Below are 26,823 nucleotides of genomic sequence, written 5' to 3' on the forward strand. Positions count from 1 at the left end.
AAGGATTTTGGCTTACTCAATTACATTTTGGCAAACTGTAGTCTTGCTTTTTTATGTCTTTGTGTCAGCAGTGGGGTCCTCCTGGGTCTCCTGCCATAGCGTTTCATTTCATTTAAATGTCGTCGGATAGTTGTCGCTGACACTGATGCTCCCTGAGCCTGCGGGACAGCTTGAATTTCTTTGGAACTTGTTTGGGGCTGCTAATCCACCATCTGGACTATCCTGCGTTGCAACCTTTCATCAATTGTTCTCTTCCGTCCACGCTCAGAGAGATTAGCTACAGTGCCATGGGTTGCAAACTTCTTGATAATGTTGCGCACTGTGGACAAAGGCAAATCTAGATCTCTGGAGATGGACTTGTAACCTTGAGATTGTTGATATTTTTACACAATTTTGGTTCTCAAGTCCTCAGACAGTTCTCTTCTCCTCTTTCTGTTGTCCATAGTGTGGCACACACAGACACACAATGCAAAGACTAAGTGAACGTCTCTCTCCTTTTTATCTGCTTTCAGGTGTGAGACCTGTTGCTTGCCCCAGGTGAGTTTAAAAAAGCATCACATGCTTGAAAGTTTTTAACCACTTCCAGCCCAAGGACGTCATATGACGTCCTGGACTTTCAGTGGGGATATCTAAAAGATGCCTGCAGCCACAGGCATCATTCAGATATCCATCTCTTCAGCCGGCGAATCCCTGCACCATAAGAACGATCATAGCAGCGGTTCCACCGCTTGATCATTCTTATAGGCGGCTGGAGGGGACGCCCCCCCTCCCGCCGCCATCCGGTGCTTCTCCGGGCTCTCCTTTGCCATCAGAGACCCGGAGAAACGATCCGCCGGCGTCCGATGGAAACCATAGAGTAGACTGGTGAACCGATGGTCACCAGTCATCTCTATGATTGTCGGTGGCCCGGGTGCGATGTTATGACGTCACGCCCAGGTCCTGGAATGTAAACACAACCGCAATCGCGGCTGAAAGCATTAGATCAGTGAATTTTTTTTCACAATCTAATGCTTTCCAGCCTGGAGGAGAGATGTGGGGTCTTATTGACCCCGCATCTCTCCATAAAGAGGACCTGTCACGAACCATTCCTATTACAAGGGATGTTTACATTACTTGTAATAGGAATAAAAGTGATCAAAAAAAGTGTAAAAATAAAAGAAATTGAGTAAAATAAAATACATATTTTTTTTTTAAACGCCCCTTTCCCCGGTAGCTCGCGCTCAGAAGCGAATACACACGCAAGTCCCGCCCACATATGTAAACGCCGTTCAAACCACACATGTGAGGTATCGCCGCGTGCGTTAGAGCGCCAGCAGCAATTTTAGCACTAGACCTCCTCTGTTACTCTAAATTTGTAACTTGTAAAAAAAAAATAAACGACGCCTATGGAGATTTTTAAGTACTGACGTTTGGCGCCATTCATTGAGTGTGCGCAATTTTAAAGCGTGACATGTTGGGTATCTATTTACTCGGCGTAACTTCATCTTTCACATTATACAAAAAAATTGGGCTAACTTTACTGTTTTGTTATTTTTTGATTCACGAAACAGTTTTTTTCCCAAAAAAAAGGCGTTTGAAAAATGATTGCGCAAATACTGTGCGAGATAAAAAGTTCCAATGGCCGGCATTTTATTCCCTAGAGTGTCTGCTAAAAAAACATATATAGTGTTTGGGGGTTCTGAGTAATTTTCTAACAAAAAAATTATGATTTATGCATGTAGGAGAGAAGTGCCAAAATGGGCCCGGTATAGAAGTGATTAAAAGGGTGCCAAGAATTTTGACCAGCCCATTTTTGGAGTTTTTTGTGTGAAATTATGTCCAATTTGTGTGTGTGTGTGTGTGTGTGTGTGTGTGTAATATATATATATATATATATACAGTGGGGATCAAAAGTTTGGGCACCCCAGGTAAAAATTTGTATTAATGTGCATAACGAAGCCAAGGAAAGATGAAAATCTCCAAAAGGCATCAAATTACAGATTAGACATTCTTATAATATGTCACTCCCACGCATGCGCACGGGAGATTTCATTCCGGCACGGCCCTTTAGCCGAGGATCCCCCCCCTGCGACGCTGCAATCAGCGGCGCATTGCGAGGGGAATATCTCCTAAACCGTACAGGTTTAGGAGATATTCTTTATACCTACAGGTAAGCCTTAATATAGGCTTACCTGTAGGCAAAAGTCAAAAATGTGGGTTTAAAACCACTTTAAGTATACCTAAAGGCAAAACTTTTTATTTTTTTAGTTTTGGATTGAGTGTAGAGGGATTAGAATTCTTGTCAGTTTATATTGCTGTCTGTGCCCCTGTTAAAGAGATTTACCCTCTCTATTTGTCCCATTTGCCATGATCATTGAAAGTAAAAGAAAATCCCACATTTTGGGTTGTCCCCTGAAAAGTGGGGAAATCTTTCAATGGGAACACTAGTTCTGGTGACCTGGGAGGCAATACCCAAGGAATTCCCTAATTTTGTAGGAATTTTCTCTCGCTTCCTGTTTGTCTGTCTATGGGACAGGGAGTGAAGGGAAATATCCGCAATGGGATGCAAATGGCAGGAAAAAAAATCTGACACATGTTATAACCCTTCCTCTATCCAAAATGGGGGGGGGGGGGTTCTATTTTGGTGGCCATGGCTGGAAATGGTAGCACGGAGCCATGGATAGATGGGTCTATTTACGTTCTCAGTTTGTGGTGCTCCAGAAACAAGTTCCACTTTAAAATTGATGTTAAAATAAAATGTAAGATATTTATTTTCTTGATGGTATATTGAACTTTTTTATATGGTCTATTTAATCTTCTTTTTCTTTTCCCCTTCTCAAAGTATTCCATCAGTCCCAGTGCAAATTCAGAAGTCCAGTTCTATGAATCAGGCTTTTGCAGGTAAAAAAGTATAATTTTAAATGTTAATCTTTAATATACCATTGCCTTGGGTTTTAGAGTCACATTTTCTATATATTTTTTGGAGTGGAAAGATGACGGCATTTTTATTTTTGTCACATTAAAAGGGTTTTCTCAAGAGTTGAAAGCCAGCAGGGTTCAGGGCTACAGTGTTACAGAAATTGTAAATGGCAGTTCTAGTTACACAAAATGTGTTATGCGTTCTATGATGATGATATTGGGGACAAAGATCTAATATTGGCTAAATTGTACAGTAAAAAAAAATGTAAATTCATTCAGAAGATTGTACGTTACCACAGTTGATGAATATGTCCATTGAGTTTCATACTGTATTACTATTTATCTATAGTATAACTGTTTTAAATATATCAATTTGTAGTAGGTGTAGCAAAATAATAGAAATTTGTGGTTTGTGAGATAGACATCTATGCAAAAAAAGTTGAAAAGACCAATTTTCAATTACAGTAAACCCTTATACACTTACCGGCCACTTTATTGGGTACACCAGTTCAATTGCTTAGTAACACAAATTGCTAATCAGCCAATCACATGGCAGCAACTTAATGCATCTATACGTGGTGAGAACATCTTGCAGATATTCAAACCGAGCATCACAATGGTGAGGAAAGGGGATTTAAGTGACTTTGAACGTGGCATGGTTGTTGGTGCCAGATGGTCTGGTCTGAGTATTTCAAAAACTGCTGATCTACTGGAATTTTCACGCACAACCATCTCTAGGATTTACCGAGAATGGTCAGAAAAATAGAAAATATCCAGTGAGCGGAGGTTGTGTAAGAAGGAAAATGCCTTGTAGATGTCAGAGGATTATGGGCAGATGGGTTTGAGATGATAGAAAGGCAAAAATAACTCCAATAACCACTCATTACAACCAAGGTATGCCGAATACCATCTTTGAGCGCACAGCACATCGAACCTTAAAGCAGATGGGCTACAGCAGAAGACCACACCAGGTGTTACTCCTGTCATCTAAGAACAGGAACCTGAGGATATATTTTGCACAGGCTCACCAAAAGATTGCAAAAACTTTGCCTGGTCTGATGAGTCTCGATTTCAGCTGCGACATTCAGATGATAGGGTCAGAGTTTGACGTAAACAACATGAAAGCATGAATCCATCCCGCCTTGTATCAACGGTTTAGGCTGGTGGTGTAATGGTGTGAGGGATATTTTCTCGGCACGCTTTGGGCCCCTTGGTACCAGTTGAGCATTGTTTAAATGCCACAGCCTACCTGAGTATTGTTTCTGACCATGTCCATCTTTTTATGACTAGAGTGTACCCATCTTCTGATGGCTACTTCCATCCCGCCACTGGTTTCTTAAACATGACAATGAGATCACTGTACTCCAGTGGCCTCCACAATCACCACATCTCAATCCAATAGAGCACCTTTTGGAATGTGGAGGAATGGGAGATTCACATTATGGATGTGCAGCTGACAAATCTGCAGAAACTGTGTGATGCCATCATGTCAATATGAACCAAAATCTCTGAGGAATGTTTGCCACACCTTGTTGAATCTATGCCCCAAAGAATTAAGGCAGTTTTGAAGGCAAAAGGGGGTCCAAGCTAGTACTAGCAAGGTGTACCTAAAAATTAAGTGGCCGGTGAGTGTATAATACAAAATATAACCCTATATAATAAAGTAAAAGACTTCTAAACAATAAAAGTAGGCCTTTTGTATAGTACAAAACAAATCGGTATGATGTTTTTATAAAAGTCTACCTTTATTAATTAAAGATCTCCTTTAGGCCCCGTACAGATGACCGAACATGTCTGCTGAAACTGGTCCGCGGACCAGTTTCAGCAGACATGTTCGGTCGTGTGTAGGCCCGAGCGGGCAGGATTCCACCAGACATTTGCCCGCCGGGCCTTTTCCCAGCGGGCAAATATTTCTGGACTTGTTTTAAAACAGCCCGCTGAAATCCTGCCCGCTCGGACATGTTCGGTCGTCTGTACAGACCTACCGTACATGTCCAAACGCCCGCCATCCCTCGCATGCGTCGAATGACTTTGACTAATGCGTGGAAGCATTTAACTGGCAGGGCCGCCCACGTCGCCGCGACGGCGCGGACACGCCCCGCGTATTGTTTACGCGCGGATTTCTGTATGATGGTGAGTACAGCCACCATACAGAAATCCCCGGGCATACATGTACGGTGAAAACGGTCCGGCGGACCGGTTTCATCGTACATGTATGCTCGTCTGTACGCGGCCTTACTGTTATGGTATATCATTTTTTATTTATCTTTTTAAATGTTTATAAAATGCATAGATTCATACATTTTGTGTAACTGGAATAACTGTTATTTAATGCAGATTGCAGCTCTGATAGGAAGTGTGCATAACCCCCAAAATGTGTTGGTTGACAACTCTTGAGAAGAATCTTTTTGTTGTTGTAAGCAGCCAAATAGCCAGCCACTTGTCCTAGTACCCATTTATATTGGTAGACACACCTAAACCGATCCCAAATCTACAGACGATATTCCCTTGTATTTCATGGGACAGCTTGTCATGTCAGCAATATGACTGGGTACGAGGAATAATATCCACTCAGATTTCAATCAGTCTCATAAGAATATCCATATGATTCACATATATGGATATGTGCTTTGAAGAACTTCCAGCTTTGGAGGTGACCACCACCCTTGTATCGCTGCAATTAAAGCCAGTGTTCACTCCATTTCTTTGTAATGCTGTGAAAAACGTGTTCTTAGAAGTACTGTATCAGTAACTTCATATGCATCATTGAGGGATGAATCTTCACCCCTACAATGCCATGTCAATAATTGTACATCATGAAAGAGCTTAAGGAGTGATGTTGCCTATTAACAAATGAAAAAGCAAATGTAGGGCTGCTTCTCATTTTATCTTTTATGCTGAAATATCTAAAAGTTTAAATACATGTTCAGCACAGATGGCTATAACAAAGACCATGTGATTATCCACAAATCAAAAACTTGGCAAAGAATCTTGTCTGAGGAGATTATTTAAAAAGTGTCCACAGCGGACCATAAACGGCCCTCCTGAGATACGCATTAGCCATTTTCTAAAAACTGCACCCAGTTATCGGTCAGGTATATTGTTATGTACATTTCGCAGCCGATCACAGGAGAGGCAATTCATATCAGCATAGTTCAACCTCAGCAAGTTAAGTATCAAAAATCTTGAAATACGTTGTAAATCTATCCAAATATATCCTCACTGTGCCAGGGCACAGGGAGGGTAAACAAATTGTTTGATGGGACACACTCTGTTGCTTGTTGCATCTGCAGCTTTGGATAACTTTTAGAAAATGCATATTAACCCCTAACACAGTATTATTCACTAACGCCTTTATCTTGCTTTCTAGCCAGTTGCTGCTGTGTGTTTTTTCTCCTTTTTGTGCCATGCATTTCTTTAGCATTTTAACTGAAAGACATTAAAAATGTTGCTGTATGATATTATCTGTCAGTGGACTTTATGTATTGAAAGTTGAACTAAAGACAAAACCATTTTAGTTTGGATAGTAGTGTAAGGGAGGGTTATAAGCACCTGTCAGGTTTTTTTTTTTGCCATCTGTTTTTTCATTGGGGAGTTTTCCGATCACTTCCTGTCCCATAGCCACAACAGGAAGTGGGGTATTTGAGGTAAAGTGGGGTATTTGAGGTAAAGTGGGGTATTTGAGGTAAAGTGGGGTATTTGAGGTAAAGTGGGGTATTTGAGGTAAAGTGGGGTACTTGAGGTAAAGGGAGGTACTTGAGGTAAAGGGAGTTACTTGAGGTAAAGTGAGGTATTTGTCACCAGAACTAGTGTTCCAATTGGAAGATTTATTCTCTTACTTTTCTTTGGATAGCCCAAAAGCTGAGGTTTTCTTTCAATTTGGATGATAAGCATAAACTGGACAATTGGAGACGGCAAGAAAAACCTGACAGGTGTTCTAATCCCTCTCCACTCTATTCAAAACTAAAAAGTAGCTTTGCCTTAAGTTATACTTTTAACATTAGTGTATGTGCCTGTATAGCTACAAACATGCATATTTGGCCAGTCTTGAGCATGTTTAGATCTTTGAGGGGTCAGGTTATGACTGTGACCTGAATGGGAAATTTTAGAAATAATAGCGAATGTCCAGATGGGTGAGCACCAGGATCAAGCATTAGATTTAAAGCAAACCTTTCAGCCAACCCAAAGTTCTGAAACATAAATGTTAAACGTGATCTCCACATGCCTTTTATTTGCCTCATTGTGCGCCCCAAACCTCTAAAGGTATTTTAAAATGTACCTTAGATTTGGAGGTCCAGAAGATTTAATGAGGAATGTACATGCACTGTAAAGCTGTTCCCTACTCAACTATACAGTTTCTTCCCCCAAGATGAAGCTGAAAATTTCCACCACTTATTATTGTTTTCTTAAATAAGGATCCTGTCCTGATATGTTTGCTTTTTGAATTGAGGCCCTTATCTTCAATGCATTGTTTTCACGTTGGGACAGGGTATCTCTGTATCCTATAAGGCCATTTTGGTCTTCTCTGACTAAAATCTTTACTAGCAGGGTGTTGACATTCAAACAACATATTTTGGCTGTAATTATTTTGTTTCTTGCCTCACCACTTTTTTATGTTGTATTAGAACAAAGACTGAAACTATTGTTAGATGTCACTAAGATTTCGCTGACATTTCTGGGTGCCACCCTGTTATCTCTGGCATGGCTTTTGTCTTGATGTGGTAAATGTTCTGTTGCCAGGTATAAGGCCTACTACTACTACTATCTTGCAACTGGTTTTATATGCAGTGTTGTAACCTTGACTAAAAGTTAATGCATTTATTTTTAAAGAGTAAAGGGCACTTAGGGGACCTTAACCAGTTAAGACCTGGACCATTATGCAGGCTTAACCTGCCCTTGACCTTGCCCTTTTTTTGCGATTCGGCACTGCATCGATTTACCTGACAATTGCGCGGTCGTGCGACGTGGCTCCCAAACAAAATTGGCGTCCTTTTTTTCCCCACAAATAGCTTTCTTTTGGTGGTATTTGATCACCTCTGCGGTTTTTATTTTTTGCTAAAAAAACAAAAATGGAGCGACAATTTTGAAAAAAAAATCTATATTTTTTACTTTTTGCTATAATAAATATCCCCAAAAAGAGATAGAAAACATTTTTTTTCCCCTCAGTTTAGGCCGCTACGTATTCTTCTACCTATATTTGTTAAAAAAAATTGCAATAAGCGTTTATCGATTGGTAAATCAGGGAACAGACGATCACTGACACTGCCACAGAGAAGAGCGGGGAAGGTTTGTTTACACTCGCCTCTCCCCGTTCTTTAGCTCCTGTGACCCGATCGCGGCGCTCACGACCCACGGCTGGGCTCTTAAAGAGGACGTGTATATATACGTCCATGTGCCCAGCCGTGCCATTCTGTCGACGTATATAGTCGTGCGGCGGTTCTTAAAGCGGTAGTTCACCCTCACTCACATGATTTTACCATCGAGACAGGCATTGTAGCGCGAGCTACAGTATGCCTGTCCCGATTTTTTTAACCCCGGACTCACCTTGTAATCGTACATTGTAGATTTCGGCTCCCGCGGGGAATGGGCGTGCCTATGGAGAGGGAGGATGATTGACGGCCGGCCCTGGCACGTCACTCTCCCCGAAGACAGCCGGAGTAGGTCTCGGCTCTTCACGGCGCCTGCGCACAGGCTATGCGCAGGCGCCGTGAAGAGCCAAGCCTATTTCGGCTATTTCCGGAGAAGCGTGACGCGCCAGAGCCGGCCGTCAATCATCCTCCGTCTCCATAGGCACGCCCATTCCCCGGTATCTTCGATGTACGAGTACAAGGTGAGTACGGGGGTAAAAAAATCGGGACAGGCATACTGTAGCTCGCGCTACAATGCCTGATTTTATGGTAGAAGAAAAAAAAAATTTTTTTTTGCGTTCATAGGGTGAACCCCCGCTTTAAGTGGTTAACGAGATTCCTTATCCTGAATAGGCAAAGTGACAGGTTCCTAATAGGGCACCCCCTCCACCCACTGATAAGTTCTCCGTGCTAAAATTCCCAGTGTTCACCTGCGGGAACATTAAAGCCTCGTAAACACGATCCGATTTTCCGCAGACAAGCCTCAGATTTTTGTCCGAAGGGCGTTGGCCAGGAACTTGTGTTGCATACAAAAGGCACACAATTGTCTACCAACAAATACGAACGTAGTTATGTACTACGTCGTTTTTCAGCTCCTTGGCGACACACTTTGGTCACCTTCTGCTAATGTTGTGTTTGGTGAGCATTGCTTCCGGGCATGCGTGTTTGTACTTTGGACTTTTGTACACACGCTCAGAAAATCCGTCAACAGCCTGCCATCCAACATTTGTACGTGGAAAATCCGACAACAATTTTCTGATGGAGCGTACAAATGGTCGGATTTTCCACCAACAGCCTGTCATCATTCCCGTCGGAAAATCTGGTCCTGTGTACGAGGTTTAAGTCTAAAGACTTGTTCCTCTGTCAGTGTAACATTGTTTGGGCCTGTTGATTGGTCACTCAGGCCTGAGTACTGCATATTTTGAGAAAGGGGAGAAGATCACTTAGGCTCCATTCACACCTCCGCGACAAGATACACCGCGTACGCGGCGTATTTTGCCGCGAGTGTGTAACTTTTTTTTTTTTTTTTTACAAAGCCTTGCCATTGCTTTGTATGGCCGAACGCCAATGCCGCCTGAAAAAAAGGGTCCGGGACTTTTTTGCAGGCGTACGGCGTCTGAGATGTGAACCATCTCCATAGACAGCAATGGGAATTCTCCCCTCTAGCGGCACAAGCATCCGGCGTCGGGCGTTTTGTCGCCTAGATGTGAATGGGCTCTTAGTCCCCTATACCCAGAAATACCAGATATTTCCTAGCACTCCCCCAGACAGTGGCAGGAGAGATCAACAAGGGTGAATGTCATTGACTCAGGGAGTGATTTCTCTAAAGAACCTGTAACATAATCCTGAACAAGCAAAGTGATTGAATAGCATTTTCTTGCTTTTCAGAAAATTCTACGAAAAATACCACTTTTGAATTGATTTGTACAATAATCTGATAGTTTAGTACACACCTTTTCAAGAGTCAATCACGACGGTTCATCCAAAGTTATTAGAAGGAACAAACTCAAAAATATTCTCGTACGATACCGGATCATGCGATTTTTTTTTTTTTTTTTTTTGTTTGTTTGTTTTAATCTGTACAGTTTTTATCTGAAAATAACAACATATTTGTAACTTTAGTAACCTTAATTCTTGATATGGAGACTAGCATTAAAAAAAAGACAATCATTCGCCCGATAATTTAATTGTGTATTTTGTCAGTTATGTTGATTGACCCCATTGGGGGGTATCCCCCTTCTCATTTTCTATGGGGCTGTATGTAGGGGGGGGGGGGGACGCTCTAAAACCAATGACCACAAAGTAAAAAAAAAAGTGACTGAGGTTCCACGGCTCATTTTACTATTTAGGGCTGCCTTAAAGCGAAGTTCCACCCAAAAATGGAACTTCCGTTTTTGTTTTTTTAATGTGTAGGTAATCGCAACACACGATTTAAAATGCATGGCACCGCAGTGCACCAACATGTGTAAGGTGCATTAAGCCAAATCATTAAAATCTCACAAAAACTTTAACCACTTCCTTACTGGGCGCTTAAACCCCTTCCTGACCAGAGGACTTTTTGCGATTCGGCACTGCGTCGCTTTAACTGACAATTGCGCGGTCGTGCGACGTGGCTCGAAAACAAAATTAACGTCCTTTTTTCCCCACAAATAGAGCTTTCTTTTGGTGGTATTTGATCACCTCTGCGGTTTTTATTTTTTGCGCTATAAACAAAAATAGAGCGACAATTTTGAAAAAAAAAAAAATATTTTTACTTGTTGCTATAATAAATAGCTCAATTTTTTTTTTTTACGTTTTTTTTTTATCCTCAGTCTAGGCCGATACGTATTCTACATATTTTTAGTAAAAAAAAAAAAAAAAAATCGCAATAAGCGACTGGTTTGCGCAAAAGTTATAGCGCCTACAAAATAAGGGACAGAATTATTATTATTATTTTTTTTTTTTTACTAGAAATGGCGGCGATCTGCGATTTTTATTGGGACTGCGACGTTATGGCGGACACATCGGACACTTTTGACACGTTTTTGGCGCCATTCACATTTATACTGCAATCAGTGCTATAAATATGCACTAATTACTGTATAAATTTTTTTTTTTACTAGAAATGGCGGCGATCTGCGATTTTTATTGGGACTGCGACGTTATGGCGGACACATCGGACACTTTTGACACATTTTTGGCGCCATTCACATTTATACTGCAATCAGTGCTATAAATATGCACTAATTACTGTATAAAACATTTTTTTTACTAGAAATGGCGGCGATCTGCGATTTTTTATTGGGACTGCGACGTTATGGCGGACACATCGGACACTTTTGACACATTTTTGGCGCCATTCACATTTATACTGCAATCAGTGCTATAAATATGCACTAATTACTGTATAAATGTGACTGGCAGGGAAGGGGTTAACACTAGGGGGTGAGGAAGGGGTTAAATGTGTATCCTAATTAGTGTTCTAACTGTGGGGGAGGGGGGGTGACTGGGGGGGTGACCGATCTGTGTCCCTATGTACAAGAGACACAGATCCGTCTCCTCTCTCCCCTGACAGCACCGCTGTCTGCGAGAGCCGGGAATGAGAGATGATCTCATATGTAAACATATGAGATCATCTCTCATTGGCCGCACAGATCGCCTAGGAAACGGCCGCTCCGATTGGCCGTTCACGGCGATCTGTGACTGGCTGTGTCCAAGGGACACGGCCAGCTCAGCAGTTCCCCGCTGCGCGCGCGGGGAACGCGAAAAGGGGCGGCCGTAAAAACACGGCCTCCCAGAGAAGTAGAGCCACCCGGCGGCCGTATATAGTCGTACGGCCGTCGGGAAGTGGTTAATGTAATTTTTTTTTTTCTTATAAATCTTCAGCTTTTATTTAAAAAAAAAAAAAAAACTGGTAATCCTGCCATACACTTTCTGTACCCTAAATCTCATGTTGCACTCTCAAAAAGAGACAATTGTTTGTGATGCACCGTGCCTTGGCAAACTAAATGGCATGCAGTTAGGGTTTACATCTACTTTAAAGCATAACTGTCCTTTGCTAAAAATTTCACAATTGTACTTGTCCCCGACGCCTGTGAGAAAATTGCAATATCGTGGCATTCGGGATGAAGACTCTATTACTGCCTCTAGTCTCCTGACTCTGAATACATCCTACTTGCACACAAAAAATATGCTTCTTGAAGAAAAGTTGCTGATTTTGGTTTAAAAATTGTCTCCTGACTCCAAACGGTGCCCTCTAATGGAATGTGAAGATTATCTCCCCCACTCACTAAAGTGTTAAATCCCCTGTAGCTATAGTGCCTATACTAAATAATAAAATGAATAAGCAAATCCACCTTCAGCGTTGCAATAGCTCCCCCAATATTAAATGCATGTGAATGTAAATCTTTAAAAAATCCAAAAAGTGCAGCCCATATAGTGCATTTAATTGTTTCCATAGTTGTAAAGGTGTAGACAAGTGCAGCAGTGATTTACAGCGAAGTCTGTATAGTGCAATCACTCTCCCAGTTGTAGACTGGGGAAGGTGGGAGTTCCTGCTGGGGTTCATCATCTAATCCAAGGCGGAGTGCATTTGCAGGTGTGAATGCACCCTTGGACCCGGTTCACACTGGTGCAACACATGAGCCGTCTTAACTGGTCTGCCATTGAAAAAGGTTCCTGCACTACTTTGGTCAGACTTGGGCACAATTTAAGCCCATTGATTTGAATGCAAGTCGGATCATCATCTTAACTCATCCGACTTGTGCTCTAAAGATCTTAAAGGGGAACCCCATGCCAAATAAAAAAAAATGGCATGGGGTGTCGTCATCCCTCTTCAGTCTGGTATGGATTTTAGGAACCTCTGTCAAAATGAAAAACAAAATAGACAGTGCGGGCCCCCCCACAAATCAAGACCCTTATCCAAGCACGCAGCCAGCCGCCCCCTTTCCTGGACCATACCAGGCCAGATGCCCTCAACATGGGGGGGGGGGTGGGTACTTTGGGGTTTTATTGTGCAAGTAAAAAGCTTCCAGCAAACACTGCAAAGGGCTTAATCATGTAGACTGAAATACTTAGGGCCAGATTTACGAATAATTACGGCGGCGTAACGTATCCCCTTTACGTTACGCCGCCGCAAGTTTTCGGCGCAAGTGCTTGATTCACAAAGCACTTGCCTGTAAACTTGCGGCGGCGTAGCGTAAAGCCGTCCGGCGTAAGCCCGCCTAATTCAAATGGGGCGTGTACCATTTAAATTAGGCTTGTTCCCGCGCCGAACGTTCTGCGCATGCTCCGTTAGGAAATTTCCCGCCGTGCTTTGCGCGAAATTACGGCGCCCCGACGTGTTTTTTGAACGGCGACGTGTGTTACGTCCTTTCGTATTCCCGGACGTCTTGCGCAAAAAAAAAAATTTGAAATTCGACGCTGGAACGACGGCCATACTTTAACATGGCTGGTCTAAATCTAAGCCATGAAATAGGCTTAAGATTGCGACGGGAAAAACCGACTAGCGACGACGTAAGAGAATGCGGCAAACATGGATCTACCTTCATGGATCGCTGTAAACGGCTAATTTGCATACCCGACGCTGGAAAACGACACAAACTCCACCCAGCGGCCGCCGGAGAATTACACCTACGATCCGAAGGCGTACGAAGCCGTACGCCTGTCGGATCTATGCCAAAAGCCGTCGTATCTTGGTTTGAGGATTCCAAATCAAGATACGACGCGGCAAATTTGAAGATACGCCGGCGTATTTCTGCTGTGAATCTGGCCCTTAGTGTCTTAAAAATATTAAAGGATACCGTTTTAGGATAGCCATAATTGTTCTAAATAAGGTAGTATAGTTATACCTTTCATACATTAATCTAAAAAGGTAAATATTCCAAAGAAACTTTCCTATGTACTTTTATTCCAGTATTATGTGCATAGTGATATTCTCATATTTTCAAGCCCCAGCTATCCTACATAGTAAGTTAACTTACCGTAGTTTATATGCACACATCTTTCTGCATGTTTTTTATGCGTTTTCTTTGTTTGCTTACTGTACTCTCTCATTGCATACTATCCTCTGTGGAGCATGCTTACCATCCACTTCTGCTTTTTGATCTGCCTCAGTCTGCTTGTGTTTGCCTAGTAATTATGGAATGTCTAAACTGTTTTATAACAAGGAACATCAAACATAATACAATTTTAAATTGAACATTTTTAGAAGAGTCCACCTCTCTATTTGGTGTCCATTACTTGAACAGAAGGTAAATACTGAATGCAAACTTTTAGAATTGTCAGAAGAACGGGATAATAAGAATCCCTATTTTAGTGAAAACCGACGAAGGCCTCGTGCACAACAGTCATCTGGGGCCACATGATGTTAAATATGAGCCCACCCAAGAACCACACACTTTGTATACAGCTACCCATAGAAACCAATAGTTGTAAGCAGGTGTACGCTGATGTGTGGGTCTACATCTAGCTACTTAATGCAGACTTTCTACATCCAGTGTCGTACGTCTGTAAGTATGTGTGTTGATGCAACTACTGACATAACTGCACACAGCTATGTACAGCCATTGATTTCTCTGGGTGGCTGTACTCGGCAACTGGTGGCTCCCTGGCAGGGAAGAACATCTCAATTTGACATCATAAATCTTCAGGTGCCTATGTGCATGAGACCGAAGGGGGGATTTAATCTAACTTTCTTTTTAGCGACTTCACTTCCTGTAGTGTCTTGGAGAGGAATGGAAGAGAAATCTACCAAATGGAACACAGATAACCAAAAAGACAAAAAAAAAGCCTAACGGGGATTTAAATGATTTACTACTCTATCCAAAATTTACTAAAGATTTGACTAGAGATGCACTTAAAGATCCATACCCAAATGTAAAGGCCTTCCATCTATTTGACATTGCACTTTATTGATGCAAGGAATCGTCATTAATAATATCACGGCTGAGTGCAGGTGTTCTGTCAGATTAGGCGACCCGTCAGATTTTGTAATGGAAGTTACGTTCCGTCACGGCCATCTTGGTACGCCCCGCACTCGGCCGCAATAAGGATAGTCAGAAGGCGGCAACTGGACATCTTTTTACACCCACTGGAGTTTTGCATTTCACACTTATTTTTACCAGTAAACTGAGCTTGTATAGTGAAATACAGTATCTTAAAAATCTGTGACACTGTTTTGATGTTGAAAGCCTGCTGATCTCACAGGTTTGCTGATCTGACAGAACACCGCTGCTTTTCAAATTCAACATCAAAACGGTGTCACGGACTTCTAAATACTGTATGTCACCATATAAACTCAGTTTACTGGTAAAAATAAGTGTGAAATTAGACTTTGGGTGTAAAAAGATGCCTTCTCGGTGTATCCCTACTGCCGCCTTCTCGGTGTATCCCTACTGCCGCCTTCTCGGTGTATCCCTACTGCCGCCTTCTCGGTGTATCCCTACTGCCGCCTTCTAGGTGTATCCCTACTGCCGCCTTCTCGGTGTATCCCTACTGCCGCCTTCTCGGTGTATCCCTACTGCCGCCTTCTCGGTGTATCCCTACTGCCGCCTTCTCGGTGTATCCCTACTGCCGCCTTCTAGGTGTATCCCTACTGCCGCCTTCTCGGTGTATCCCTACTGCCGCCTTCTCGGTGTATCCCTACTGCCGCCTTCTCGGTGTATCCCTACTGCCGCCTTCTCGGTGTATCCCTACTGCCGCCTTCTAGGTGTATCCCTACTGCCGCCTTCTCGGTGTATCCCTACTGCCGCCTTCTAGGTGTATCCCTACTGCCGCCTTCTTTCTCAGTGTATCCCTACTGCCGCCTTCTTTCTCGGTGTATCCCTACTGCCGCCTTCTTTCTCGGTGTATCCCTACTGCCGCCTTCTTTCTCGGTGTATCCCTACTGCCGCCTTCTTTCTCGGTGTATCCCTACTGCCGCCTTCTTTCTCGGTGTATCCCTACTGCCGCCTTCTTTCTCGGTGTATCCCTACTGCCGCCTTCTTTCTCGGTGTATCCCTACTGCCGCCTTCTTTCTCGGTGTATCCCTACTGCCGCCTTCTTTCTCGGTGTATCCCTACTGCCGCCTTCTTTCTCGGTGTATCCCTACTGCCGCCTTCTTTCTCGGTGTATCCCTACTGCCGCCTTCTTTCTCGGTGTATCCCTACTGCCGCCTTCTTTCTCGGTGTATCCCTACTGCCGCCTTCTTTCTCGGTGTATCCCTACTGCCGCCTTCTTTCTCGGTGTATCCCTACTGCCGCCTTCTTTCTCGGTGTATCCCTACTGCCGCCTTCTTTCTCGGTGTATCCCTACTGCCGCCTTCTTTCTCGGTGTATCCCTACTGCGGCCAACTGTGGGGTGTACCAAGATGGCCGTGACGGAACGCCACTTCAGTTACAAAATCTGACGGGTCGTCTAATCTGACGAAACACAGGCCTGCCAGAGAGTGCTCTCTTATTTGAAGTACTATGCAAATAAAAATAAACATGCTAATTAAAATAAAAGTAAAGATAAAACGTCTGTGTTGTCTGCAAAGACCCTTTTCCTTCTCTAGTATTTCAGTGACCACTGCACATTTTAAAGAAACATTGGGGGTTATTTTACAAAAGGCAAATTCACTTTGCACTACAAGTGAAAAGTGCACTTGGAAGTGCAGTCGCTGTAGATCTGAAATGAGGGGAAGTTCTGCTGATTTTATCATCCAATCATGTGCAAGCTAAAATGCTGTTTTTTATTTTCCTTGCATGTCCTCCTCGGATCTACAGCGACTGCACTTCCAAGTGTACTTTCAGTGCAATTTCAAGCGTACTTTGCACTTGTAGTTTGCACTTGTAATGCAAAGTGGATTTGCCTTTTGTAAATAACCCCCATTGTGTAATTGCTCAGTGCAGTCTGTGCACAGCATGCACCTTGTTTCTTAGTCCTCAGCTGCATGAAAAGCAACAATGGAAAATCATTTGGTGTAGATGTTGCGACACTTATTTTTTTTTATATTTTTTTTACCTTTATAACCAATTCCTTTTATTTTATTTATTTATTATTATTATTATTATTATTATTATTATTTTTAATTATTATTTTTCTTTACATTTACACATACATTGTTTTGTATGGCATTTATCCATCCATTTTATTTGGATTTTTATTTATTTTTTAAAATATAATTTTTGTTTCCTACCCTATCCCATTGTTTCCTTTGTTTTTTTAATTTTTTTTGCATGTGGACTTGATGTACATCTAGGCATGGCGGCTATTCTGATGTCTGCAGCTGGGCTCCCTGTACGTCTTACCTCTGCACCTCCACCCTCCAACCCACATGTGACCAGTAAACGCTCTAAAAGCTCAGTTAGAAAATTGAGGAAAATGCCAAAAAAAGGTAGATTTATCGACCCTCTCACAATATTTTGATATTAATTTTGTTTATTTCTTTTTATTACCTTATTCCTGCACCACTTTGGCATGCAATTATCAAGCAGTTTATGGCACATCTTATAAATTTTTTTTCACTACTGAAAGAAAAAAGTGCGATTAATGCTTTGCAGAGGTTTGGCAATAACCATTACTGGTTAGAATGTGCTCAATCTTGCCTAATTACCGTAATCTGTATAGCTTTTCTAAAAAAAGCCACAGGTGTCCCAAAAAGTTATATATATGGCCAGACTAGCAATATGAATGTACTGTGGGGTGTATCATTTTCCGTACTGCAGTCACTTTACCTCCTGTGTTGTAGATCTGTTCAACCCCCTCCCTTCGGCAATCTGTATATTAACATTGCACAGCACAGTGCCCTGTGCTGAGGATACAAAAAATAAACATTCTCTTTTTGACAGTTACCAGCTGTCAAACCCAGCTGTCATTGACCGCTTTGGTTCCTGTTAATGGTTTAGAACAACTCTGATTAGTTCCCAATCATGTGATCGCTATTGCAGCTATGACGTAATACACACATGCAAGCCGAGAGCTTTTTTAGGGAAAAAACCTATAATAATAATAATAAAAAAAAAAATACTTCACCGACTGCATGTCCTTTTTATGTACATTCTTTTTAAATGAGAAATTTATCTTGATTAGTTGTACAGGTATGGTCAAGTTAACTGATGCTGCCAAAAGGGTTAAAGGTATGCTCTCAAAAGAAAAAATTAAAGCTTGCGATACGGGTTGCATGGCATAATTGCTCATTGCCTTCATTTTTTCATCCAGGAATTGCTTTTGTTTACCAGTGTGGGTAAACGTCTTCCTTTTAACATTATAGAATTTCTTGGGGGAAAAAAAGGTAATTGTAGAGATCATAGAAACCTAACTTAAAATCATTTAGGCCACAAAGAGAAATACAGTGCATGGCAATCTGAACACTAGTGTATTGTGTAAAATGGCTTAATCCATACAGCCATTTACTGTAAAAGTGTTCTGTTCACAAAGGAATACATTCATTTGTACAAGAAGGCACAAAAGAAAGTTGGAGGTAAAACACCATCTGCACCTAAACCTGTAGTTTGCATTTTTGCTGGTATTTGAATTACATACTAGCTTCTTGTGTTTTTCACAAACTCCAGTATTCCCAGTTCAGCTCAACTACTGCAGCTGCTGTAGTGCCAAACAATAGTATGATAATCCCTTGGTGGATTCTCTGTGGCGAACAAATAATTGAGTTGATCAACTATGTCGGTGGCACCTTCACTATAGTCTTAAGAGAAAAAATGGTGACCAAACTCACCATGGGATTTCTGACTTCTATGAGAGACATAAGAAGCAGGTGTTAATCAGTGTTTTTTTTTATCTACCCAGTAATAGCAGAGCGTTGGCCATTAGGTGCTATTTAAAATTGGTAATTTACAGCTGATGGTACTAGGTCCTAAAAGGAGAGAATATGTAACAAATTTGCTTTTGGAGCTTGGTTTATAAGGTTTGTGGTGAGAAAATTGGATGTGTTTTTTTGATGGAAGAGACATACAAAGTCTCTCTTGCAAAAAAACGTCCTCTTCCCGGAATACAGAGGAGTGGCACCTGGGAACACTGATGGGAGTGGATACAGACAGTCCTACTCTACCAGGCCCAACAGGGGCTGCCTGCTATGCTTGCCTCCCCCCCCCCCCCAGTAGTCCCTGTCTCTATCACTGTCCCCAACACAGCTCACTGAGCATGCGTGTACGGATGCATAGGAAGAACTCGTACAAGCTGGGAGATGTCAGCCAAGCAAAAAAGCAAGACAGCCCAAACTGAGAAATGCCCGATCCCCAGGTCATCCTCTCTATAGCAGGCGAAACAGCTTGCGATTTAAAGTGGACCAATATGTGACCTCCTAGTAAGACGAACCTAAAGATTCAGGACATCCCTTAAAGAGGAACTTTACCCTTATTGTGACATTCTCTCCGCTCCTCCTCCTCCCCACCTAAAGCACACTTTTTATTTTTTCTTAAGTGGTTTGTCCCTCCCCTGAATTATGGGCATTATGTCTGCTATGGCTCCGAATAGTGCTTCATAGAGAAAGGAGGAGAGGGGCGGGTTTACTGCCGCATTATCCCAAGGCCCGTCGGCTAAACCTGAAAGCCATTTGGCTTTGGGATGATGTCACGTGGCAAGATGGCACTCTGCCAAGCAGGGACAAAATTCTGACAGGATTTTGCAAAACACCGCTGGATCACTGGGCGGGTGAGCATCTGAAACATTCAGAACCCACCACAAGGTATGCAGAATAAAATAAATAAAATAAATGGAGAACCACTTAAAGCTTTATGGTTGCCCTCTATGTCAATCCCTAGAGTAAACGCTGTACTCGCAGACTTTGCATTATTGGAAGTAGGCACTCTAGCAAGTTAGCGTGCCTGAATGTGCAAGTATACTGTGGAAATATCACATCCAGCATACATCAGTTTAGTGTCACTTCACAGTACAAACCCTTCAAATTTGCCATTAAAATGTAAACTGCTCAGTCTCAGATAAATGACCAGGTGTTGCATCCCACCGCTGGTCGCACACTTTAATGCCACTTGTTCCTGGAGACTTTATAAGGAACTTGGGTGTTTCTTCTCATCCTTTTTAAGAATTTGTTACAGGATGCTCTACACCTTGGTCACCACGTACTTCTTCCAGACACACCTACCCTGTTTTCCCCACTCCACTCCATGAGTGCCCCCAAGGGGAATTCTAGCTCTATTTCAATTCTTGCTCTTTTTCAGGCACATAACATGTGGCCTACCAATAAAAGCCGGATTTTCCACATCTGTCACAATCCTTGGACAGAATATGATCTTAAGGCCCCTTTCACATTGACTGGATCAATTTTTCTCGGCAGGGGATCTGTCTGCTGAGTTAGATCCTGATAATACCAGTCCTAGAGGACACAGAAGGGAATGAAAAGGATATTGAGGCAGTAGTGCAGGAAGCTGCAGAAGATTTCTATTCCCAAGACTACCGTTTTATTGAGAACTTCTCGCCACATGCTTGCCAACGTTTTAAAAGCTCTTTTGCATCTGTCAAAAAGAGCCTTGGCATTGTGCAGCCTGAGGCTCCTACGTCAAGCCATGCACCTTTTTGGGTACAAAGCAACCTATTAAAGGATTTTTACCCCCCACAGTCTTTGCTGATCTCTATCCAGTAGAAACAGGGTTTGCAAAGAAGCTGTCTATTTCTGTGGGTGACCCTGCCGTCTTCAGTAAGTCAAACTGCGGATAACTGGACCAGGACAATGACCAATTAACATGACCATGTATTTCAGCATCCTGCGGTTACAGTGCAACTACTGCAGTTGCCTTCGGCTTTGCATTTTTGTGTGGATGCCCTAGAACATATCGTGAGACGGATTTCTGTAATGGCTCTAATATCCATTTTAATGCGCAGAATACGATGGCTTAAAGCTGTCGAAGTTGTAAAATGTGCCTCACATGTATGCCCTTCCCAGGAAGGCATCTGTTGGTGACGTACTTGACAAAATTATCAGAGAGGTCACTGGAGTTAAGGTTTTTAATTCCACAAAGGAAGGTTCCAAAAAAACTATTTTTCCAAAATGCAGTGCACCTGTTCACTCTACCCAGGCTTCAACTTCAAAGACTCAGTTTAACCCTTCGGTTTTGCCCTGCACCACCTCATGTCCCAGGGAGTGTTTTGTGCCAATACCGCCACAAGACAGGTTCAAATGTTTTTACTCAAACCTTTTCATGGTACCAAAGCCCACAGGGATATTCGCCCTATTTTGAACCTAAAATCCGGGTTCCTTCAAATTCCAAAACTTGAATCTGCAAGGTCAGTTAATGCTATGACAAGGGGAATACCTGACAGTGGATATCCAAGATGCTTATCTGCATGGAACTCGCTTCCAGTTTGTTGCACTGCCCTTCAACCTATTCTTTGTTCCCCGAGAGTTCACAAGGTATTGGGCACCTCTGCTGGCCCTGCTCAGAACCCAGGGCATTCAAGTCATATGCTGTCTAAATGACCTTCTTCTGACAGACTAGTTTCCCAGTCAGTTGTTGGCAAATATTCACTTCAATTGACAACTCAACTGCTCCAGGCTTTTAGCTGGGTGCTCGATTTAAAAAAAAAAATGCATCTCTTTACCTACAATAGTTGGGTCTGGTTTTGGACACATTCCAAGTGATAGTCTTTCTTATTAGGAAATACTTTTTCCAACTGCTTATTCTTGAGAACTGAGATCCAAGAGACATCCCACAGTGAGCAGCTCTGAGAGTTCTAGGCCTAATGGTTGCCTCCTTTTAGGCAATGCCTTTCACCCAATTCCAGTCAAGAATTCTCTCTCAATTCGGCAAAGTTGTCCCTACATGTAGCTACTGGCGGATGGCTAGCATTTTTGGGTCAAATGGCTCTCACAACGGCACTTTGAACATGAGTTATTTGGCCCCTGTTGTTTTTTGGGCCGGTTGGCCCAGTCATGTTGCCCAGTTGTTGCCGGTGTCCTGTACTGTACGATTAAGATAAAAGGACTTTTTTACTTGTAAATTCCGTATCTTGGAGTACAGTACAGGACAGGACGTCCTTTCCTTGGTTTACTTTACTTTGCATTGCTTGCTGCAAAAAAAATTCAAGGAGTGGCATGTGGTTATAGGGAGGCATCCCAGGGGAATGCGTCTTCAAAAGCTTGCCAGTGTTTAATCACCTGAAGGTACACACCTATAACCTTGGTGTATGGATATGTTGCCTGTGTCTTATACTGTACTTAATGATATGGAGTTTACAGGTAAGTCCAAATTCTTATTTATTTATTTGTTTTCCTTCCATGCAGATTAAATTGGGAGTTTTCTTTCGGCATCAAACGATGAGTTTCCAAGGCCTGAATAAATTAGCAGTCCTTTAAAATCTACACCAATTGCAGATTACTTTCTGTACCATTAGTGATTTTTCACATCATTTGGCAATCCTTTTTAAATCCATTTCCAGACCCCTAGGCATCCACAACCTTTTTTTTTTTTTTTTCTGAGGGCTGTAGCAGGATCTTTAGGTTTTGGCATAATGACATCTCAGGTCAACAGCAAAGAGAACACCAGGTTCTAAATGTCTGATGTTTAAATAAGATGGATTCTGCGTGCTCCCCGAGGAATTTTCAGCCGCTGGCACCTAATTTGGAACTCCAGATTCTAATTTCATAGATTTGCAGTGGTGGTAAATGTTCGGGTGTACTTTTTTAATGTGACAAATCCACATTTTCAATAATGGGAATGAAGACTCAATATCAGTTTTATGCGTTCGTTCAGGTGTAGTAGCACTTTTATCTGTAGACACTGATTGAATTTAGATTTGTAATTTCAGGAGCGCCTTGTCAGTGTTCTGTTAATATATGTTAAAAAAGAAAAAGTCCACAATTGCCAAAGGATATACTTACTTTTCACATGATATGTGCCTGGAATGCATATTTTTTGCTCTAAACCTTGTGTTCTTAACCTTTCATAATTGTAATGTATTTGTCTCAGGAGTTACTGACCCAGAACAAGTTGTGAAGAAATACGTGGAAACCATTGAGAAGCCTTCAGAAGAAGTATGATTGCACTTTTCATAACATACAACGAAATGCATGGTGTAGAAAATGTGAATTTTATGTTGCATGCAACATTTTTATTTTTTATTTTACAGGACTGTATTATTTGTATGGAGACATTGTCTACGCCTTCTGGATACAGTGAAACTTCGGAAAGCAAATCCATCAAGCCTACTGCTGTTGGGAAGCTGAAAAAGTGTGGCCATATTTTTCACCAGCTCTGTATGTTTGAAATGTATAGCAATGGGAACAAGGTATTGGCTTTTATTTTCAGTAAAGACCTGCACTTTTCCCTAGTGCTTTGTTTTGCACTTCTGTGTGCCATCATTAAGCTATTGTTTAAATAATGGTTCCTGTTAAACAGGTTGGAAGAGTGTAATGCATAAAGGATTATTTTTTTTTTTTTAACTATACTTGGGGAAATTCTGAACAGTGTCCCTGTTTTTGATGTGGGCTTTACGGACAAAGGCACTTTAGATTATGTATACTGTATGCCACGGTCATGGATCTTGCCTGCTCTTAACTGTATCAGTACATTGGTGGTACCCACCTGCAAAATTGCTGCCTGCCTGTAAACTTTTTCTGCCCATTAACCAAAGCCACACACACCACTCATGTTGTGTTTTTTTTATTTTATTTTTTTATGCTGGATTAAAAAAAAATTGCCAGCTTAGGTCGGAGCTGCTGTACTAACAATTGGATGTTAGTACAGATATCTCTCCTGCTGAGTTGTGTTCTGACGGGGGAAGGGCGGCTCTCCTGCCAGAACACTCCGAACAGCACTCTCAGCCATTGACTGAGAGCACTGATGGAGAGCCGGTCGGCAGACCGTTTATAGACCAGAGTCTTCGACAGAAGCCAGCCGAACAGCCGGCTTCCACACACATTGGCTGAATGTTGGGCAGTTAAGCTGACATCTGCCCCGTGTGTACTAGACTTTACAGAGCAGAACCTGCCACTGCAGGCATGATAACTTCTAGGTAGCAGGTGGCAACAGTGCAAAAATTACATACTTTTGGATAGCTGTACATACCTAGGGTGGAGTGTTACTAGTACTTCTTTCAGATAATATTTTTTCTTATGTGTGCAAACAGGGTAAAAATATTTTGGCACAAACCAAATGATTAAAAGCAAAGAAAAATTGCACATTTTAAATGCGTTGTGTTACAGCCCATGTGCATGAATAGCTGGTTGTTAAGGACACTGTTGGGTGCCGATTTCTTTACAGACAGCTATTTATTCATTGTTATGGACGCCAGCGGGTGGTTGTTAAGGAGCCGATAGTCGCTGTCATCCTTAACCAGTAATAATGCATTCCCCAGTAGTGGTCATGCTCCCGCCCTTCTTGTGCAGGTGCAATGATACCACCGGTGGAGATTGGTGGGGGGGGGGGGGGGGTCATTGGAGAGACAGCAAGTGGAACAGCATAGGCTTCCAGAATCTAAGGGGAGGAGGTGGAGAAAACCGGATCAGAGTCACAGAAACTTGAAGACTAATGCTACTGGTGACCACCGGGGGGGGGGGGGGTTGTTTACATGCTGATAAGGTAGCTTAACAATCAGGGTCTCCTTAAAGTGGAAGTTCTGTTTGTTCCCAAACTCTCTCCCACATCCCCCCCCCCTTCTACTGCCACATTTGACACTTTGTTGGGGGAAATGGTACCTGATTTTTGACAGGTACTTTCTCCCACTTCTGGTCAGATCTCCGCAGTCCCCCTCCTTCCCCTGCAGCCTAATGGGACACATCACAGGTCCCAGAAGACATAGGGACCATTTTCAAAGCGCAGTGCGATCGAAAATCTTCACTGCCGGTTTCCCTTAGCTAAGATGCCCGCTCCTGCACCCAAAGCCAAATGAAGAATTGTCTCTGGGGAGGACATCACTGGATCCCTGGACAAGTGTCCTTATACTAAAAGTCCGGACCTACAGTATTTTTAGCTGCTGAATGAAAATTTTTGAGGGGGAGACTGAAGCTCCACTTTAACAGTCAGCTATTTACTGATTGTTAAGGTGTTTTGTTACACCCCCCCCCCCCAAATGGATCCTGTTCCTTTAAAGCATGTTATACAGCATAGTGCTAGTACTGTGTAATATTGCCTCCTGTATCTCCTGAAATATCTGTCTGATCCTGCCTGGTTCTGGCCTCCGCAAGGTAAACTGACCACAGTTTATCATGGCTGCTGAGCCCTGACATTGTGGTCAGTTTACGTGCCTCCGCTCTCTACTCTATCCTCTCTCTCTTCCCCCCTCCCGCCCTGCCTGTCAGCTAGTTACAATACCCGCCCCTCTCCTCCTGCTGCTGAAATTACTTTTAAATTGCCATATAATCCTCTGTGGTTAATAATCTTAGGTGCCCCGGTGTCTGTGTGTTTTGTAAAGAAAAGCCGTTCTATACCTCATTTCAGAGCGGCGATCACGTAACCGGCCGCCTCTCCTCCCGACTGATGTCAGCGGGGATTCTTGGCCTTTCCCGCTATAGCTGTCAGATCGAGAGAGGGTAGAAGCAGCTGGTCACATAAGCGGCGCTAGAAAATAAGGTTTAGAATGGCATTTTTTTATAAAACGCACACACACAGGGGGACCCAACATTACCAACCAGAGATGATTATATAAAAACAGTGGCTTAACCACTTAAGACCCGGACCAATATGCAGGTAAAGGACCAGGCCCCTTTTTGCGATTCGGCACTGCGTCGCTTTAACTGACAATTGCGCGGTCGTGCGATGTGGCTCATAAACAAAATTGATGTCTGTGACGGTATCGGTATGATATCCCCGTCAACGTTCCCTTCTTCCCATAACGAAAATCACCCCAATATTCCACGAGGAGGGATATCCCTGGAATCGCCCAGAAAGCCACACATGAGACCAGCTTACTGCTTGAACACAGACTTTAATGTTATAACACACACAGCTTATATATCATTTCCAAAACTGTTACAATGACAAATCTCCGCCCCCCTCACCCTGGGGCTTCCATACAGATGACTAGGTAGACACGACGGGGCCGATGCTGAAACACATTTTCTTTAGACAATGACATCAATGACGCTGAGCACTAGCTGTACTGAATACATCAACCAGACCGCTCGACCCCGCATAGAGAGAGATAATTACCACAATGAAGCAATCAGAATAATTAACACAAGCCACTTAAACCCAGCTCTCCTTCACACAACACAATAGATCAATTAACCTTTAGAAATAGTGAGGGGACATTAGCACATCAATAACCTGGCTAGCAGGGAGCAGTAAACTGAGACATATAGGCAAATGTATCACAATGGCCCCCCTTTTGCTCCCTGCTCCGGCAAACCCGGTTGGACCTTCCCTGGTCCAGTAGGGTTGACGGGTTCAGAGCTATTAGTCAGAGGTTAACTCCGTTTGGCATGACTGACCTCCCTTGGCAACTGCTTCAGACTCAGGTATGTCACCGGGTCGTCAGATCACACGCCGGTCAGTCCCCAAGTCTTTGTGCGATCTGCAAAGTCACCAGAAGTCAGTGTGAAGACAGTGAATGGGTCTGTGCGCCGCCGTCTAGGTGTCCCGCTATGGGAGGGGGCAGGTTATGGCTCTGAAGTGACAATCCCAGGAGATTCATAAAAAGAAAAAGTTATATTTGTTGAAATGCTGTAGCACTGGTGCTCAGAGTCCGGGGGGGGGGAGGGGAATCGGAGCCCCATAAGGTCAGCCACCCCCTGCTCCCTCCGCAGCCGCCGGTTCTCCTCTTGGAGCTTCTCCAGCTCCATCTCCAGTTCATGGAGCCTGGGGGGGTCAGACCGCTGTGACCTCAGGTGGTTGTTCTCCTCCTCCATGCGGCTTATGCACTCCTCCAGCTCTATGTACTCACGGAT

At 42.8% G+C, this 26,823-nt stretch overlaps 1 protein-coding gene across 2 annotated transcripts in view; it reads left to right on the plus strand.

Moving 5' to 3' along the window:
• Positions 1-26,823, plus strand: part of DTX2 (deltex E3 ubiquitin ligase 2) — a 97,182-nt gene that overhangs the window by 54,009 nt on the left and 16,350 nt on the right. Inside the window, exons 4-7 of one of the 2 annotated variants that reach the window (XM_040336865.1) lie at positions 2,822-2,880; positions 17,227-17,361; positions 22,907-22,971; positions 23,067-23,225. In XM_040336865.1, coding sequence (XP_040192799.1) covers positions 2,822-2,880; positions 17,227-17,361; positions 22,907-22,971; positions 23,067-23,225 — 418 coding nt within the window. The remainder of the gene's footprint in view (positions 1-2,821; positions 2,881-17,226; positions 17,362-22,906; positions 22,972-23,066; positions 23,226-26,823) is intronic. The other variant, XM_040336866.1, reaches the window with a different exon arrangement.

The sequence above is a fragment of the Rana temporaria genome, chromosome 2, assembly GCF_905171775.1.
Source record: "Rana temporaria chromosome 2, aRanTem1.1, whole genome shotgun sequence".
NCBI classification, from domain to species: Eukaryota; Metazoa; Chordata; class Amphibia; order Anura; family Ranidae; genus Rana; species Rana temporaria.